Genomic DNA, 18,715 nt, shown 5'->3' on the forward strand with positions numbered 1-18,715 from the left:
GTCCAGCCTGTCCTTCCAGGTGTCGTGGGCTGGCCGTGGGGACTCTGGGAGGGGCGTCCGGACAGCCCGTCAAGGGGGGCTGCTGGGAAGTGTGGGCCCCTGTTCTCCAGTAAGTCCAGGTAGGGACAGAACCGGTCTGTGCTGGGCAGTGGGCTGAACCATGCGTGTGGTGCCACTGGGACTTGCAAGCTGTGTCGCAGATCGTGGAGGCCCAGAGGTTTTAGTCCTCTCACCTCTGCCCTGGCCAGGCTCAGTTCCCTTGAGCTTTCCTTGACCTTCCTATAACGTGGATGCTTGTCAGGTCCAACCCCGGCTGCAGGGCTGCACCCCACACAGGCGGCTCCCTGGCTAGCGGCTCCCTGGCTAGCGTCTCCCCTCTGTGCTTTCTCGTGCTCTGTCACAAGGTGGCTGGTTCCTGCACTTGCAGGACCCCGAGTCGGTGGTCCTGACCCTTCCTCTCCCTGCTCCCCCCAGGCGTCACCGTCATCACCCAGCACGGCTTCGGGGTGCTGAGTGGGTGGAGGACACAGGCCCTGGGGACACTCGAGGGCACCTGCAGGATCTGCACTAACAGTCGAGGCTGAGGTGCCGAGTGAGGGGGTTCCCGGGACACCCTGATGGACCCGCCTTGTGCTCGAGCTTCCCAGGGCAGAGCTGGGGAGAGTGTGACCTGCCTGGGTTAGGCTGGGTGTGCCTGCCACCTCGCATTAGGGGGTCTCCTCCAGCACCGAGACAGTGAGCCAGGAGAGTGTCTGTGGCCTGCTGAGGTCCTGAACGTAGGTGAGGAAAAGTGTCCTTGTAGAAAAATGGCTGGGGACCTGACCAGGTGGAGAGCTGCCGTCCCCTCAGAGGAACCCAGTTCCTGGGACAAATGGCCAGTCTTAGGTCAGACTGTGGATGCAGTGAGCATTGAACAGCTGCCCAGAAGCAAGAGGACGAGCTGAGGCCGCTTAGGGCCAGCCAGCAGGGCCTGGTGCTGCCAAAGGGAACTTCCCAAGCCTCAGAATCAGACGAGGCGGATGGGGCCACGGAGTGTGGGAGGTAGCAGATGGGGACCCGCTGAGTCACAGAATGCGCGGGGTCGCCTCCAGGACTGCGGCGGGTGTCCCTTACCGGGCTCCCGATTCAAGCAGGATCTGAGTGTGGTTTGTTGTGATCGGTTTTAAGAGGCCTCTTGGGTCCAAGCTGCCCCTGCCCAGGGGATCCTGGGCATCACTGTGGCCGAGATTTGCTTCAAAATCCTCCAGCAGAAAGGGCAGGAGGGAGGGAAGATGGGGGCTCATTGTCTTCTCTCAGTTTTTGTTGTGAAAGTTTCTGTACTAAGATGTGAAATTGCTAAAATGTAAAACCTGAGCTGTTTTTCATGCACCTCGGCAAGAGGAGAAGGGACACCCAGCCTTCAACGCAGGACTTTTCTGGAAGGCAGCTTGTGAACCTCAGTACCAAAAGCGGACTACCTTCTGGGAGCAGAACGAATGCGAGTGTGCCCGGGGGCGGCGTCCACCTAGGGGTGTCCGTCAGGAGACTGGGGGGAGGGGAGCTGGGAAAGGCAGTGCCATCGGAGCCTGCCTGACTCCCTGCTACCCGGCTGCGGGGGGCCTGGTGGCAGCAGGGGAAGATGAGAGGGTAAGGCCTTCCCAGGTCCATGTGCCTCTCGGCCTCCTCCACCCTCCAGGGCCCCCACGTCCAGAGCCTGCTCTCCGGGGCCCCGGCCGGGTCAGGGCTGAGGGCTGAGGGGCCAGTCCCCACTGGTCAGTCTGTACGTCGGGCCCTGCATTCCCGCTGCCATCGGGCCAGGCCAAGGGCGCGTCTGCCCTGTTGTCACAGGCTCCTGGGTGGACCTCTGGAAGGGGGTGGAGGGTTGCTGCAAAGCCAGTTGCTAAGTCCCTCCAGTGTATCCACGGTCACCTCCATGGACAAGGTGCTACTTCCGGCAGGCCTCTGCCACTTGAGGTGCGGCTGGGATTTGAGGCCGTGTCGGCCCCTGGTTTCTGGCTGTGGGGTGGTCCTCTACCACCCATCCTTCTAGTGCCCTGGGGGTGGGGGGTCAGGCCTGGAGGGGTTCCGTACCCCCAGACACCTGCCAGGAGCCAGCTCCAGTGACAAGGCCGGGGTCTGTGGCTGATGTAAATAAAGTTTTATTGGTACATGGTCACAGTCGTCATATATGCTGTCAGGGGCTGCTTTCCCCCTCCTGTGAGCAGTCATGACGGCCTGTCTGCCCTGCCGGGCCAGGAAGTGTCTGCTCCAGCGTCTCAGGAAGGTGGGGTGCCCCTGGCCACGACAGCATGTAGCACCTCCTGAGCCCTCGGAAAGCTTTCTACCCTGTCCCAGGGTTGCCTCAGGTTGGGGGCAGCTGGTGATTTTTACTTGAAACATTTTTTTTTTTAATCTTCATTTTATTGAGATATATTCACATACCACGCAGTCATACAAAACAAATCGTACGTTCGATTGTTCACAGTACCATTACATAGTTGTACATTCATCACCTAAATCAATCCCTGATACTTTCATTACCACACACACACACACAAAAATAACAAGAATAATAATTAAAGTGAAAAAGAGTGTCCTAGTTTGCTAATGCTGCAGAATGCAAAACACCAGAGATGGATAAGCTTTTATAAAACAGGGGTTTATTTCACTACACAATTACAGTCTTAAGGCCACAAAGCGTCCAAGGTAACACATCAGCAATTGGGTACCCTCACCAGAGGATGGCCAATGGCCTCCGGAAAACCTCTGTTAGCTAGGAAGGCAGCTGGCATCTGCTCCAAAGCTCCGGCCTCAAAACGGCTTTCTCCCAGGACGTTCCTTTCTAGCAAGCTTGCTTCTCTTCAAAACATCACTCCCAGCTGCACTCTCTTTCCTCTTTGAGTCAGCTCATTTATATAGCTCCACTGATCAAGGCCCACCCCGAATGGGTGGGGCCAAGCCTCCATGGGAACATCTCATCAAAATTATCACTAACAGCTGGGTGGGGCACACTCCAAGCAAATCTAACCAACACCGAAACTTCTGCCCCACAGAAGACCATAAAGATAATGGCATTTGGGGGACACAATACACTCAAACCGGCACAAGAGCAATTGAAGTAAAAAAGAACACTGGGTACCTTTGTCTGTTTGTTTCCTTCCCTTATTTTTCTACTCATCCATCCATAAACTACACAAAGTGGAGTGTGGTCCTTATGGCTTTCCCAATCCCATTGTCACCCCTCATAAGCTCCATTTTTATACAATTGTCAAGATTCATGGGTTCTGGGTTGTAGTTTGATAGTTTCAGGTATCCACCACCAGCTACCCCAATTCATTAGAACCTAAAAAGGGTTGCCTAATTGTGCGTAAGAGTGCCCACCAGAGTGACCTCTCAGCTCTTGAAACATTTTTAAAAGAATGTTAGGAATGGGAGGTCCTGGGGCCGGTTCAGAAGGAGGCACGGGCTCCTGCTACCAGGGGGCACCTGCGAATCCTGGAGCAGGGCAGGGGCTCCTTTGGCCCCAGGGAGCTGCCCCTGGCTTCTGGCCTCTCCAGCCGCAGCCACCCCTCCATGCTGCCTGGGCCGCCCGAAACTGCCCACCTGGTCCCACTGTCCCCTGGGCTCCAGCGGGCGACAGGCCCAGAATCCTGCTCTGCCTGCCCGGCCCTGGCGGCACTCAGACAACGCTGTCTGCTGGGGCTCGATGCCTCTGTCTGTCCCACCCCATGATCAGTCTGCTGCCTTCACGGCTGTCCTGCCTGCGGCCCTTCCCACGACCCCCGCCCTGGCCAGGCCCCACCACCTCCCACCTGGACACCAGTTTAAGACAAAAGCGTTAGGTCACGGCCCCCTACTTCCCAGGCATCAGTAAAACCCCAAGTCTGGTGCCCATTTCTTGCCCCTCACCTCTCCCCTGAGCAGCCTTTGCACCGGCCGTGCCCTCTGCCACCTCCCCCAGGACCCGGCTCGCCACAGCCCCTGCTCAGAGGCCTCCGGCATCCAGGCCAAAGCGCCCCTTTCCTCCTTTCGCTTGTTCGTGAGAACTGCTGCTCCCCACGGCCCCACGCAGGCCAGGCCTCCTCATCCCCCTGCTCCCCGGCATTGCCCTCCTTCGTGACCCCACTGAGCATTCTCCAGGGCTCTCCCCTCACTCCGGGGTAAAGGCCTAGGTCCTCCCGCAGCTCCCAAGGCCTGCGGGGCCCTCCCATCCTCCCAAAGCCAGCAGGGGTTACTCCAGTCCCCTTCCCACAGGACCCCTCAGCACTGCGGGCTGGCTGCCGCCTTCACCTTATTTCCATCTCCCGCTCAATGGGGTGTCTGTTCTGTTCATTGCAAGGGTCCCGCGCACAGTAGGAGCTTAATAAATGTTTGTTGAGTGACTGAATGCAGATCTGTTTTGGGGGATGTGCCGACCCACCAGGCGGGTTCCCTCTGTCCCCAGAGCCCAGGTCCGAGTCGCAGCCGGCGGGCACCAAACGTTTGTTGATCGAGTAAAGGACGTGTGCGCCGCCCGGGCGAATGCGGTGCTGAGACGCAGGACGATTGTCCGAACCCCTGGGGTTCCCACTTTCCCGTACGGGGCCTCCTAACCCCGCGTGTGAACCCCTCTCTCCCTCCGTCTCCTCCCACCCTTCTGGGGTACCCCACCCGGTTCGGAAGCGCTCCCCTCACTTTCCCCGCCCCCACGGGGCCCCCTGGCCTCCCACTCTCAGGGGACCCCTCCCCGCGCCCCTGCGGCGTGCCCCAGACTCCGCGGGTCCCCTCCTGCGCCCCGGGCCCCGCTGGGGGCGCTCTGGGGGGCGGGCCCTGCCTTCCCGGCCCCTCCCTCCGCGCAGGCGCAGCGGCGTCGCGGGGCGCGGGCGGGCGCGGCGGCTCCATGGGGTCCCCGGGCCTGCTGCTCGCGGCCTTCGGGGAGCAGGTAGGCGCGGGGCCCGCGGCGCGGGGTTCGGCTGTGGGGCGCCCGGGCGGGGAGGGCGCTCGCAGGCCGGGGGCAGCCTCGGGGCCGCGAGGGCGGTGGTCCCCGCAGCAGGGGGCGCGCGCGCGGGGGCTGGGCGGGTCGGGGGTCCCGGGTGGTCGCCGTGGAGACGGTTGCCAGGGAAACCGCCGGGGGAGGCTGGCGGGGTGGCGGGGGCCGGGAGCCCTGCCCCCCGCGCCGCAGCGGACCCCACCCCACCCCGCTCTGCGCAGGCGCGGGCCTCGCCGGGCCAAGCCCTCGGCCTCGGCGGGAGACCCCCGGACCCCACCCCGGGGCGCGCTGAGCCCGGGCTCCTTCCCGCGCCAGCCGTGAGGCTGGGCCACGCCCTGGCCCTCCCGAGCCTCAGTTTCCCCTTCTGGGCACCGAGCGTAGCCCGCCGCCGACGCTCGCTGACGCTGATGTTCTCAGAAATGACAGTGTCCATTCCCCACCCCGACCCGGGCACCTCGGGGCCTCCGGGATCCTTCTGAACCCAGGGCTGGACCCGCTCCCATTTAGGGGGAGACCGAGTCTGGGGGTTTAAGGCGCGGAGCCCGGGGTCAGGCCTGCAGCCGCGCAGGGCGCTCGGGGACCTCGGGGCGCTGTCCGCGGTGCTGACCCGGCCGGGTTTCGGCCCCAGCGCCACCCCTGCCCGCTACCCCGCGGGAAGCCGGCCCGGATTGAGAGGCGCGGCCCGGCCTGGAGCCGGGATGCCCGGCGCCCCCTGCCCCACTTCCAGGGGCAATTGTCATGTGCCGGGGGTCTGCCCTTCTCCCAGCCTGCAGCCCCCATCTGCTCTCTGGAGATGACCTGGTGCCTTCCTGCTTCCCTCTGTCCCCCCACCCAGCTAGGGAGGGAGGGGCTGGCCCTGCTCAGCCCCCAGCCCCGGGCGCAGAGGAGCGCGGTGGAGGGGAGCACATCAGGGGACAGGGACGGTCAGACCTCGTATCTGGAAAGAAGAGAGCTCCACGTGATGGAGCTTTCCCCGGCAAGAGCCGGTAGTGCTGGAGCAGCCTGGGAGGGGCCCGGGCTTGGCCTGGCACTGCAGGGTGGGGTGGGGGGGTCTCTTAGATCCCTGAGGTTGGGCCTGGGGTCCTGAGGGGCTGTGGGGACTCTAGAGTGCTGCCTGTGTGGCTCGAGGATTTACAGGGTCAAGGATTTTGGGGAACCTGATATTCCAGAGCCTCACCATACAGAACCCCTCCCCCCAAACCTACAGGGCACCCAGAGGGGTGAGGGAGGCCAGAGCCACGAACAACATGCTCCCTGGCTTAAGCCTCAGTTTCCCCATCTGTATGAGGACAGGCCTGGCCACTGGACCCCTGAGCTCCTGCCAGCTCCAAGGTTCTGATTGAAAGGGCTGGGGAGCTGGGGGGTGGGGGGAATGAGCCCCAGTTCCACTGGGAGGAAGTATCCAGCACACCCCCTCAGTGAATACAATGGGAAACTGAAGCCAGAGACAGCCATGCTTTAAGGTCCAACAGGAAGATGGAAGCAGAGCTGAAGCACTGGGCCCTCCACCTACCCCCATCTCCCACCCTTGCCTTGCTCTCTGCACCTCCTTTTATCCTCAGCCCCGTGGCCCCACCCCACACCCCATATCCCCTGGGCCTGAGCTGATAGAGCACAGTCCCGGGTTTCTCCCTTGCTTTCCCTGGGTCTGGGCTGCCTTCCCCCTTCTTGACCACCCGGCCAACTCCTACTCATCCTAAAGAGGCCCAGCACTGATGCCCCCTTCTCAGGGCAGATTTTCCAACCCTCAGAAGAGCCCCTCTACCCTTTGTACCCCTCCCAAGGCCCGCAGTCGAGTCTGGAGGCTCCCCGAGGGCCGGGCCTGAGTCCACACGGAGCCCTCTCAGCCAGCGGGGCTCCCCTAAGCCCTGGGCCGCAGCAGACCCTCCCTGCCTCTCCTTTCACTCCTCGGGCCAGCCCTTGCAAGGGCTCCACCTGCAGGGTCCCCGTTTTACAGAGGAGGAAGCCGGGGGTCGCAAGCTGATGGTTTCTGGGAAAAAGATCTGGCCCAGGCACCCAGCCAAGACGTGGAGGCAGCCCGGACCCCACCCTTCCGTGCGGGTGTCGGCAGGAGGTGCCGCAGCTGCGGAGGCAGCTCCGGGCTTAAACCCTCAAGTGGCCTCCAGGGATGCATCGGAGATCCAGGACAGCTGGGGATGTGGGCTCCTGGGATCCCAGGCCCTCAGCCCCTCCAGCTCCCGCTCCGGGAGGGCAAATTAAGAGCGAGGAAGGACAGGGGCACAGAGAGGCTGAGAGCGAGGGAGCCCGAGGCAGGCCTGGGGAGGGACAAAGGCAGATTCCCAGGTGCAGGGAGCGACAGAGACGGGAGAGACAGCGAGTCCTGGGAGGAGGAGGTGGGGAGACAGGGAGAAGTGGGAGAAGGCAGGGTCCCAGGCGCACCCTGGCCAGCCCGCTCACCCCACGCAGCCAGGACCCCCGGGGAGGTGCAGCCCGATCCCCATTCGTGTGGACGCGCCAGCGGGGTCTGGGGGCGCGGGGGTGGGCCTGGCCCCTGCTCCCGCCCTGCCCCCACCCCCTAAGATCCTGACGTAACATCCAAGACTCGGCGTTTTACTGTTAGATTCTGTGAATTCAGCCCCGGGGGGTTCCGCATGGCCATTGCCCTGGACACAAGGGGTTTGGGTACGCGGGTCCCGGTGCTTGGGGCGCCCCTTCCCTGGGGAGGGGGGAGGGCTTACCCCCACCCGCTCCCCCCGCACACGCAGTCCCTGAACCCGCGCCCGAGCCCCAGCCCCGCGGCCTCCGGGCCCCGCCCCGGGCCGCCATTGGCTGTTGCCATGGCACCAGCCGTCTTCCCGCGCTGTCATTGGCCGCCGCGCGCGCATCCCGCAGCCGCAGCCTCCCCCGCGCGGTGGTTTCGCCCGGCGCCGCCTGGCCGGGCCGGGACGGGCTTTGTGCGCCCGGAGCCCCCGGGAGGGCTGCGGTCTCAGGCCGGACTGCGGACTCCGGAGGGAGGAGGACCCCGGCCCCCGCAGCGGGGTCTCCCGCGGACTTCGTTTCTCCAAGGTGGGGGCTGGGAGGGAAACTGAGTCCCGCGGGAGGGGCGTCCAGGCCGGGGCAGCCGGTCACGCGGGCACCCACTCCCGGGTTCTGTCGCCATCTCCCGGAGATGTCGCGCAGGCCCGGGGTGCTTTGGGTGACGTCGCAGGGCCTCCCCAGGCGTCAGGTTCCCTCTCGGTAAACTGAGGTCTTGGATGAGGAATGAGCTGTCCTGCACCCATGCCACTCAGATACCCAGCGACTGGGGTCTCCCTTAGGTGCTTTCCAGGAGAGGTCCCCAGGAGGCGCCTGGCCCAGCCTGGGGGTGAGGGGCAAGCAGGAGGACTTCCTGGAGGAAGAGACTCCAGGTACCTGCACCCAGGAGGGATGGCAGGAGGCAGGTGAAGAGGGTCCCAGGCAGCAGAGGCTCAGGCGGAGAGCAGCTGGGTGGCAGGCGAGGCAGGGCATCTGTGGAGGGTCAGGTCTTCACCCCAAGGGCACTGGGGAGCCATGGGAAGTGTTTGAGCAGGGGAAGGCCGGGGTCTGCCTTGTGACTTTCAGAGATCTCTCTGGCTGTGCGTGAGTGACCCGTGGAGGCTGAAGGAGGCTGGCGAGGACACTGTGATGGTCTCAGGAGTTGGGGGAGGGACAGTCTAGCCAGACAGAGCTTGAACAAGCTGCTGGGGGCACAGAGTCTAGGCCCTCAGGCTGCGTGGCCCTGTGGCCAAGGTCAGTCTGACTACCGGATGTGGGGGAGAGTGAGGGTGTCAGAGGCTCAGCCTGGGCCATTCAAGGGGAGCCACATGAGAGCAGGTTGGGGAGATGTGGCCACCGTGGACAGGGCCCTGGGAAGGGGCTGGGTTTGGGAGTGGGGGGGACATGCCAGCTGGGCACGATGCAATGGCTTCAGCCACTGTGTGGGGCCCCAACCCTGGGCCTGGTCCCCAGCTGAGATCCCCACAGCTTTGGGCACGGCGGGTGTGAGGGTGGGAGGTGAAGGCTGGCGTCCAACTCGCCGTGTCCCCTTCCTGCCTTCCTGTCTGCTTTGCAAATCACGGTTTGCCCTGTGCCTTTTCTCCCACCTGAGCCCCACTCAGCTCCGGGAGACCAGCTGGGCTGGCCGAGCTGTCCCTGTTCCTCAGATGGACACACTGAGGCCCGGGGAGTGGGAGAGCCTGGGTTCCAGTCACACCTTGTCCACTTCCTTATCTTGAGGCCTCAGTTTCCCCCTCTGGGAACGGCCTCATGGTGGATCCTGAGACTCAGAATCCAGAAAACACAACGAGGCACACAGAGGGCCCTCCGAGCAGGACAGGGCCCCCCACCCCTACTCCGGGCTCATCTGAGCCCTTGGTGACGCCAGGGTGGGCAGGGGGCTTCTTGGGGTAGGGGGAGGGAGAGGGGACTGAATGAGCAAGTGAATGAATGGATGTGGCTGCATGGGGTGGGGGCTGGAAAGGAGCAGGCGCCCCCTGTGGGCAGGGCTGGGGTGGGGAGGGGGCCCTGGTGGGCCAGGGGAGGGGGCTCCTGGGGGGTGTGGCCACAGGGCCGGGCTGCCATTGGCCAGCCTCAGACAAAGGCGGAGGGAGGGGGTGGGCGCGGGTGGGTGGGTGGGAAGGGAACAAAGAGGGGAGGAGGCGGGGCGAGGGAGGAGGTTGGGCCAGCGTGAGGGGACAGCCAGTGACACAAAGAGGCGGACGAGGTGGTGCCAGGGGGGCGGCAGGGGCAGCCCCCCAGGATCCGGCCGCTGATGGCGGGGGCGGGGGTTCCCGGGGTGACCGTCTGTCCGTCCCCACTGTCAGCCTGCTTCCTTAGGTGCTGGGGAGTGACCTTAACCTGATCTTGTCCACTGGCCGGCCCCCGGCAGGCTGTGCTGCTTTGGGGGGAGGGTCCCAGCTGTCAGTCTGTCCTTCTGTCCATCTAGCTGTTGTCTCTCCAGCTGAGTGCGCCTGGGCTGCCCAGTCCATCTGCTGCCTTAGACTGACAGTCTGTCTGTCTGGCCGTCAGTGTGCATTGAGCCCGGCTATGGGGGCAGCTGGGTGTTGGGGCTTTCTGTGCGTCTGACTGCTCTGTCCCCCTGTCTTCCTGTCCCATCGCCGCTGTCCCTGTCTGTCACTCCATCTGCCATGCCGTCTGTCCCCCGGATTCCCCGGGCCAGGCCCACCCTGCCGGGGATCCCCCGCCCCCAGGATTAGGCGGGTGGGCGGGGCTTGGGGCAGCGTTGCCCCCTCCAGCTCTGGTGACCCTGTGTTCCCGCGGCCCCAGGCGCTGCAGGAGCTGAAGATGACGAGCTCCGTGGCGGCCTACGAGCAGCTGGTGCGGCAGGTGGAGGCCTTGAAGGCCGAGAACCGTCACCTGCGGCAGGAGCTGAAGGACAACTCGAGCCACCTGTCCAAGCTGGAGACCGAGACGTCCGGCATGAAGGTGGGGGCAGAGGGGACAGTCTGAGGGGACAGGGACAAATGCCGGGGGCTGGATGGAGGGGACAGGGACAAACGCCAGGGGCTGGCTGGAGGGGATGATCCTAAGGGACAGGGACAGAGGCCAGAGGTTGCCCAGAGAGGATGGGGACAAATGCCAGGGGCTAGCCAGAGGGATGGTCTGCGGGGACAGGGACAAACGCTAGGGGCTGGCCGGAGGGGACAGGGACAAATATCAGTGGCTGGACTGAGGGGAAAAGGACAAATGCTGGGGACTGGCCAGAGGGGACAGGGACAAATGCCAGGGGCTGGAAGGAGGGGACAGGGACAAACGCCAGGGGCTGGCTGGAGGGGATGATCCTAAGGGACAGGGACAGAGGCCAGAGGTTGCCCAGAGAGGATGGGGACAAATGCCAGGGGCTAGCCAGAGGGATGGTCTGCGGGGACAGGGACAAATGCTAGGGGCTGGCCGGAGGGGACAGTCCGGAGTTACAGGGACAAACACTGAGACGCTAGACCCGGGAGCAGGCAGCCAGGCCCAGCATCTCACGGGGTGGCCCCTGGACAGCTTCGGGCAGGGGTCTGACTCCAACCCTCTCCCCACCACCCCCAGGAGGTGCTGAAGCATTTGCAGGGTAAGCTGGAGCAGGAGGCCCGGGTGCTCGTGTCCTCAGGGCAGACGGAGGTGCTAGAGCAGCTGAAAGGTGAGGGGCTGCCACTGCGGGAGGGACAGTCTGCACACGGGGGCCAGCCCCAGCCCGTCCCATGGGGGGCCGGGAGGAAGGGGGTGGGGGGACACTGACATTCGCGCTCTCCGTCCCTGCCCCCCCCCCCCAGCCCTGCAAATGGACATCACCAGCCTGTACAACCTCAAGTTCCAGCCGCCAGCCCTGGGCCCCGATCCCCCTGCCCGGAGCCCCGAGGGAAGCCCCCTTCACTGCTCCAAGGACGGCACGGGCGAGCTGAGCCGGGCCACCATCCAGCTGCTGGAGGAGCTAGACCGGGAACGGTGAGCCAGCCGGCCACTGAGCAGCTCCGTGCCTCCTCTCTGGGCCTGGCTGACCCCCGCTGGAGGACAGAGGCGGGTAGTTTCCTGGCAGAGGGGAAGGCTCCTGGGAGACATCCCCAGGGGTCCCTGGCCCGCAGACGTCGTCAGGGAGATGGCTGGGTCCGGCGCCTGTGCTCGGAGCCAGGCCTGGAGCCAGAGGGGCTCAAGGCAGCCTTTGTGGAGAGAGGGACGAGAACCAAGTCATCTGGGCTCTGTGCCAGCAGAGGAAGGCAGGGTCCAGGCTGCCTGCTTCGGCTTGGCTGTGGTGTGGGGGCTCGGACAGGGCAGTTTGCCAGGGGACTTAAGTCCGGGCTGCGCTGTGTGAACCTCAAGCAAGTCCCCTAACCCTGCCAACTTCAGATACTGCTCTGTAGAATGGGAATAGCAGCGCCACCCCACAGGGTTTTTAAGGGGGGAGGGGTGCTGCTGCGCCTGGAGCACGCTGAGCCTGAAGCCCATCTGCGTTGGCTGCAGGGAGCTTAGCAAGTGCAGGAAAGGTGTGAGAGCGGAGCAGCCCCAGCCAGAGCCTTTCTCCAAGGGTGAGGATTCACCAAGGAATAACCTGCTCTCCCTTTAATTCATTTTCTGTGCCCCACCCCATTAATTGCAGCCTGGCTTTCCCCCAGTGCCGGGAGTCCCAGGGGGACTGACATATTGCCTGTGAAATTGGCACACAGTGTGCACTCTATAAGCAAGTGCACAAATCAAGAGATACCCCATCTACATGGTGCCCCACCCCACCCCTGCATGCGCCCCCAGGTGCTTCCTGCTGAACGAGATCGAGAAGGAAGAGAAGGAGAAGCTGTGGTACTACTCCCAGCTCCAGGGCCTGTCCAAGCGGCTGGACGAGCTGCCGCACGTGGAGACGGTGCGCGGGCGGGGTGCCCGGGGCGGGGGTGCTCCGCCTGGGTGGGGGTGCCCGGGGCGGGGGTGCCCGGGTGGTGCAGGCGCCACCGGGCCCAGCTCACCGCGGCCCGCCCGCCCTTGCCAGCAGTTCTCGATGCAGATGGACCTGATCCGGCAGCAGCTGGAGTTCGAGGCGCAGCACATCCGCTCGCTCATGGAGGAGCGCTTCGGCACCGCGGACGAGATGGTGCAGCGCGCGCAGGTGCGGGGGCGGGGCGGGGCCGGCTGGGGGCGGGGCCTCACGTCTGCGAGCGAATCTGAGGGCAGCGCCCGCTGCGGGCGGGTCTGACGCGGGGGGCGGGGTTATGGGACAGGACAGAGCTGCCGGTTGGCCAATCAGGGGTTGCAGAAGGTTTGGGCGGAGCCAGGATCCAGATGAGTTCGTGGGTGGGGCCAAGGGCGGCTGTGGGCGGAGCCTGGCTTGGGGGCGGGGTCCTGCCTGGGGGTGGGGCCCCAGCTTTGCGGTCTCCCCCGCAGATTCGCGCTTCCCGCCTGGAGCAGATCGACAAGGAGCTGCTGGAGGCCCAGGACCGCGTGCAGCAGACGGAGCCCCAGGTACGGGGTGGAGGGCGGCGGAAGAAGCCAGGCCCCGGGGGGGTGGTGACGTCGTAATGGGCACTTTGTGGGGTGTTCTCGGGGCGAACCCCAGGCCTGGTATTCTCCCCGCAGGCCCTGCTGGCGGTGAAGCCGGTATCGGTGGACGAGGACCCTGAGACGGAGGCCCCCACGCACCCTGACGATGGCGGCCCCCAGCCCGGCAACAGCAAGGTAAGAGGGGCCCCAGGTCGGGGGGTGTCCCTGGGAGGCCAGGTGGGGTGCGTGTGATGCGGGTCCGGCATCCTGCTGTGGGGTGCCGTCCTGGGGTGGGGCTCACGGCTAGGCTGGTGGAGCATGTGGGCATGGGGGTGGATCACCCATCCTGGGAGGCACTGGCCCCCAAGATGTGGGGGGCACCCAGGGAGGCCGGTGGGGTGAGCATTTGGGGGCACAGATCACCTCCCCCCGTTTTAGGGGGTCCCCGATGCCCCGGTCCATGTCCCAGATGTGCGGACTGCCCCTGACTGGGCAGGTGAGCGGGCGGGGGTCCCCACCCTGACCCCGCCCTCCCGTCCCCTCCGCGCGCAGGTGGAGGTGGTCTTTTGGCTGCTGTCCATGCTGGCGACCCGCGACCAGGAGGATACGGCGCGCACGCTGCTCGCCATGTCCAGCTCGCCCGAGAGCTGCGTGGCCATGCGTCGCTCGGGCTGCCTGCCGCTGCTGCTGCAGATCCTGCACGGCGCCGAAGCGGGGGCCAGCGCCGGGGGTCGCTCGGGGTCCCCGGCGGCCCCGGGCGCCAAGGACGCGCGCATGCGCGCCAACGCGGCGCTGCACAACATCGTCTTCTCACAGCCGGACCAGGGCCTGGCGCGCAAGGAGATGCGCGTCCTGCACGTGCTGGAGCAGATCCGCGCCTACTGCGAAACCTGCTGGGACTGGCTGCAGGCGCGGGACGGCGGGCCCGAGGGCGGCGGCGCGGGTGAGGGCGCGGGGGCGCGCGCCGTCGGGGGGCCTGGCCAGGTGAGGGACAGATGTCCAAGGAAGTTGGGCACCAACTTTCTTGCAGCCGGCACAGCAGGTGGCACTTGGGGCCATCCCTGTAGAACTTTGTGGGGAGGAGGGCAAGGAGGGGAGGGGACCTGCGGGGTGACTCGGGGACAGTTTCCGGGGGTGGCTCTGACCCTCCCATCACCCACAGCCCCCGTCCCCATCGAGCCACAGATCTGCCAGGCCACCTGTGCCGTGATGAAGCTGTCCTTCGACGAGGAGTACCGCCGTGCCATGAATGAGCTGGGTGAGCGCCCCCTCCCTGCCGCTGCCTCCAGGAAGCCTTCCTGGCAGGTGGAGAGAGGAGGGCAACTTGGCAGGGCAAGCGGCCCAGCCCGAAGCTGGGAGGAGGAAGGTGGGGCTGCGCAGGGTGAGCCCCCAGCCTCACAGCGCCCCTTCCCGTGCCCCCGCAGGCGGGCTGCAGGCTGTGGCCGAGCTCCTGCAGGTTGACTATGAGATGCACAAGGTGACACGGGACCCGCTCAACCTGGCCTTGCGCCGCTACGCGGGCATGATCCTCACCAACCTGACCTTCGGGGACGTTGCCAACAAGGTGCGGGCGGGGCCTCTGGAACCTCACCTGGCCGAGGCTGGGCAGGTCATCCCCGAGGGACGGTCAGGTAAACTGAGGCCCCGAGAGGGCCTGCGGCAGAAGGGCTACAGCTCGGACACTGTCCTCTGCACTCCTCTCACAGTGGGGTCCCTGCCCTTCTCTGAACCTCAGTTTCCTCATCTGAGCAATGGGCTGACTGCTGTCTCTCCCTCCAGGCCATGAGGCTCTGGCGGCTGGGTGCTCAGTGAAAGGGGGTGAAGGGGCCGGAGGGTGGAGGGCAGCTCCCTCGGGTCTCCCCAAGCCCCTGTGACCCTCCTGCCCCCCCACAGGCCGCGCTGTGTGCCCGCCGGGGCTGCATGGAGGCCATCGTGGCCCAGCTGGCATCTGAGAGCGAGGAGCTCCACCAGGTACCCACGGCTGGGACGGGGTGCTCCCCTGGGTGGGGTGGGACCTGGGATCCTGGGGCGCTCCTTGCAGGGTGACTCTGGAAGTTTGTCCTTTGCTTCTCCCTGACTGTCAAAGGCCTGCCCTGTTGGCTGGTGGGTTCCCCTCCCTGTCCACCTCCTTCCTGCCATGTGTGTCCGGGCCAGTCTCTGTGCAGTCCCACCGCTTGGCTGGAGTTGAAGGCAGGGGCGAGGGACCCCCTTGGGAGCCCCCAGGCCTCCCTGGTCACCCTGCCCCCTGCCCCAGGTTGTGTCCAGCATCCTACGGAACCTGTCCTGGCGGGCCGACATCAACAGCAAGAAGGTGCTGAGGGAGGTCGGCAGCGTCACGGCCCTCATGCAGTGTGTCCTCCGGGCCTCCAAGGTGGGTGCCGGGCAGGGGCCTGGGGTGGGTGGGTCCCCCAGGCCCAGGAAGGGAGCCACTGCTGTGAGCCTCAGGGCAGGGGGACATTTGTGACAGATAGTGAGGTCTCCGTCTCAGGGAGCAATCAAGCCCAACAACCCACTGCTGAGCCAGAATGTTGTCCAGAGCAGTCCAGCCACAGACTGACACAGGCTCCCAGCCTTTGCAGCTCCAAGATGCTGTGGCCGCGGATTTGATAACTTTATATTTTATTCAAAAATCAGTTTCGGACCTTTTCCTCCCACTTTCTGTCCCTGCCTCTGCAGAGGGGGCGGGGAGCGCAGGGTGGGGTGCATGGGCCGCTGCCCACCTCCCCAGCCTGCTGACCCTCCCTGCACCCCGCGCCCAGGAGTCCACGCTGAAGGGCGTGCTCAGCGCCCTGTGGAACCTGTCGGCGCACAGCACGGAGAACAAGGCGGCCATCTGCCAAGTGGACGGCGCCCTGGGCTTCCTGGTGAGCACGCTCACCTACAAGTGCCAGAGCAACTCGCTGGCCATCATCGAGAGCGGCGGCGGCATCCTGCGCAACGTCTCCAGCCTGGTCGCCACGCGCGAGGACTACAGGTCAGGAGGGGGCTCGCGGGGCGGGGCGCGCGGGGCGGGGACCGCGGCTTCTCCCGCCCTCCTGGGAACCGCGTGGAGGCAGATCCCAAAGGTCCTGCAAGATGCCTTTACACCAAACGTTTCCTGTTTCATTTTAAATCGCGTTGTGCTTTACTTTGCTTTAATTTGTATTTAAATTTTCATTTTCATGTAATTTTTCTTTTGATTCAATTTTATGTTTATTTACTTTTAATTTAATCATAATGTAATTTACACATCTTATTTTATTTTGTTTTTAGTATATCTCACATGTTGCACTGGATCTACTTATGCTAAAATTTTAATTTAATTTGTATCTAATCTAATTTCTATACTTTATATTTTAATTTTACCTTGATATAATTTTTGTTTTTAATTGTTTTATTCTGATTTAACCTAATTTTATTTTTATATTAATAGAATTTAATGTTTAACTTTAATGTTTTATGTAATTTAAATAAAATAAAAAATAACTTCTTTTATTAGAGCACTGGAAGGTTTGCCAAAAAACCATGCAGAAAGTAGACTTCCCATATACCTCCCCCGTTTTTATTTTTATTAAGATTTATTCACATACCATACAATCATCCAAAGTATATAATCCACTGATCACATTACCATCATACAGTTGTCCCCGTTTATTTTATTTGTATTTTGACTTTGAGTTTAAGTGGCTCGGGGTATACTTATACCAAACAGGGACTAGGGTATGCTTAGATACTAAAACATCCCCCCGGTACCCGGACTTCAGTTCCCGGCTCGGTGGCCCCGCCCTCACCCGCGCCGGCCCCGCCCCTCCTGCCGGCCCCACCCTCACCCGGCCCTCGGCGCCCAGGCAGGTGCTGCGGGACCACAGCTGCCTGCAGACGCTGCTGCAGCACCTGACGTCGCACAGCCTGACCATCGTGAGCAACGCGTGCGGCACGCTCTGGAACCTGTCGGCCCGCAGCGCGCGCGACCAGGAGCTGCTGTGGGAGCTGGGCGCCGTGGGCATGCTGCGCAACCTCGTGCACTCGCGGCACAAGATGATCGCCATGGGCAGCGCGGCCGCCCTGCGCAACCTGCTGGCGCACCGGCCCGCCAAGTGCCCCGCGGCCGCCGCCGCCGTCTCCCCGGGCACCTGCGCGCCCAGCCTCTACGTGCGCAAGCAGCGCGCGCTGGAGGCCGAGCTGGACGCCCGGCACCTGGCGCAGGCGCTCGGCCACCTGGGCGAGCGGGGCCGGCCCGGGCCCGAGCCCGAGCCCGAGGCCGCCGCCAAGAAGCCGCTGCCGCCACTGCGGCACCTGGACGCGCTGGCCCGGGACTACGCCTCGGACTCGGGCTGCTTCGACGACGACGACGCGCCCTCCCTGGCCACGGCCACCACCGAGCCGTCAGGCCCCGCTGCCCTCTCCCTCTTCCTGGGTAGCCCCTTCCTGCATGGACAGGCGCTGGCCCGCACCCCGCCAGCCCGCCGCGGTCCCGAGCCAGAGAAGGTGAGGGACGCGGAGGAAGCAGTGGTGGCGGCCCAGGCCCAGGCCAAGCTGGCACTGGCAGTGGCTCGCATTGACCGACTGGTGGAGGACATCTCCACCCTGCACACCTCGTCTGACGACAGCTTCAGCCTCAGCTCCGGGGACCCCGGGCAGGAGGCGCCACGGGAGGGCCGCGCCCAGTCCTGCTCGCCCTGCCGGGGGCCCGAGGCGGGGCGGCGGGAGGTGGGCAGCCGGGCCCACCCGCTGCTGCGGCTCAAGGCGGCCCACGCCAGCCTCTCCAACGACAGCCTCAACAGCGGCAGCACCAGCGACGGCTACTGCCCACGCGAACACCTGCGGCCCTGCCCCCTGGCCGCGCTGGCTGAGCAGCGTGAGGACCCACTGGGGGCCCGGGCACGACCCAGCCGGCTGGACCTTGGGCTGGCTGGGGGCCCAGCTGAGCCCCCAGCCCTAGACGTGGCAGCCGCAGACGCCCACGTGCGCACCATCAAGCTGTCACCCAGCTACCAGCACGTCCCGCTGCTTGAGGGCGTGGCTAGGATGGGCACAGGACCCGCGGCCTCCACCGGCACCCGGAAGCAGGCCTGGCTGCCCACTGTGGGCCGAGGCAAGGGGCCCGAGAAGACGCCCGGGCCGCCGCCCACTGCAGGCAAGGACGTATCACTCTGCCTGTCTCGCTGCAGCTCTCTCTCTTCCCTGTCCTCGGCTGGGCGCCCGGGACCTAGCGAGGCTGGGGACATGGATGACAGCGACTCGTCCCTGGAGGTGCTGGAGGCGGCCGGCCCAGGCGAGGCAGGGTTGGAAGGAGCATGGCGGAGCCCGGGCGCCAGCTCGCTGCCCGTGGCCATCCCAGCGCCCCGCAGGGGCCCCGGCCGGGGCTTGGGGGCTGAGGACGCCACCCCATCCAGCTCATCGGAGAACTATGTGCAGGAGACACCACTGGTGCTCAGCCGCTGCAGCTCTGTCAGCTCGCTGGGCAGCTTTGAGAGTCCGTCCATCGCCAGCTCCTTCGCCAGCGAGCCGTGCAGCGGGCTGGGCAGCGGCACGGTCAGCCCCAGCGAGCTGCCCGACAGCCCCGGGCAGACCATGCCACCCAGCCGGGGCAAGACGCCGCCGGTGCCGGGCCCGGGTGAGCGCGAGACCAGCCAGTTCAGCCTGCAGTGGGAGAGCTACGTCAAGCGCTTCCTGGACATCGCTGACTGCCGTGAGAGGTACCAGCCGCCGTCCGAGCTGGACGCGGGCAGCGTGCGCTTCACCGTGGAGAAGCCCGATGAGAACTTCTCCTGCGCGTCCAGCCTGAGTGCACTGCCGCTGCACGAGCACTACGTCCAGAAGGACGTGGAGCTGCGGCTG

At 64.6% G+C, this 18,715-nt stretch overlaps 1 protein-coding gene across 1 annotated transcript in view; it reads left to right on the top strand.

The window, feature by feature from the left end:
- The first annotated feature begins 7,807 nt into the window (after positions 1-7,807).
- APC2 (APC regulator of WNT signaling pathway 2) overlaps positions 7,808-18,715 on the top strand; it is a 90,496-nt gene continuing 79,588 nt past the window's right edge. The window contains exons 1-15 of the mRNA XM_037823804.1: positions 7,808-7,975; positions 10,214-10,372; positions 10,982-11,072; positions 11,206-11,377; positions 12,176-12,284; positions 12,408-12,524; positions 12,800-12,877; positions 12,992-13,090; positions 13,448-13,838; positions 14,058-14,153; positions 14,320-14,459; positions 14,789-14,866; positions 15,150-15,266; positions 15,655-15,869; positions 16,723-18,711. Coding sequence (XP_037679732.1) covers positions 10,232-10,372; positions 10,982-11,072; positions 11,206-11,377; positions 12,176-12,284; positions 12,408-12,524; positions 12,800-12,877; positions 12,992-13,090; positions 13,448-13,838; positions 14,058-14,153; positions 14,320-14,459; positions 14,789-14,866; positions 15,150-15,266; positions 15,655-15,869; positions 16,723-18,711 — 3,833 coding nt within the window. The 5' untranslated portion in view covers positions 7,808-7,975; positions 10,214-10,231. The remainder of the gene's footprint in view (positions 7,976-10,213; positions 10,373-10,981; positions 11,073-11,205; positions 11,378-12,175; positions 12,285-12,407; positions 12,525-12,799; positions 12,878-12,991; positions 13,091-13,447; positions 13,839-14,057; positions 14,154-14,319; positions 14,460-14,788; positions 14,867-15,149; positions 15,267-15,654; positions 15,870-16,722; positions 18,712-18,715) is intronic.

This window comes from Choloepus didactylus, assembly GCF_015220235.1.
Source record: "Choloepus didactylus isolate mChoDid1 chromosome 25 unlocalized genomic scaffold, mChoDid1.pri SUPER_25_unloc1, whole genome shotgun sequence".
NCBI classification, from domain to species: Eukaryota; Metazoa; Chordata; class Mammalia; order Pilosa; family Megalonychidae; genus Choloepus; species Choloepus didactylus.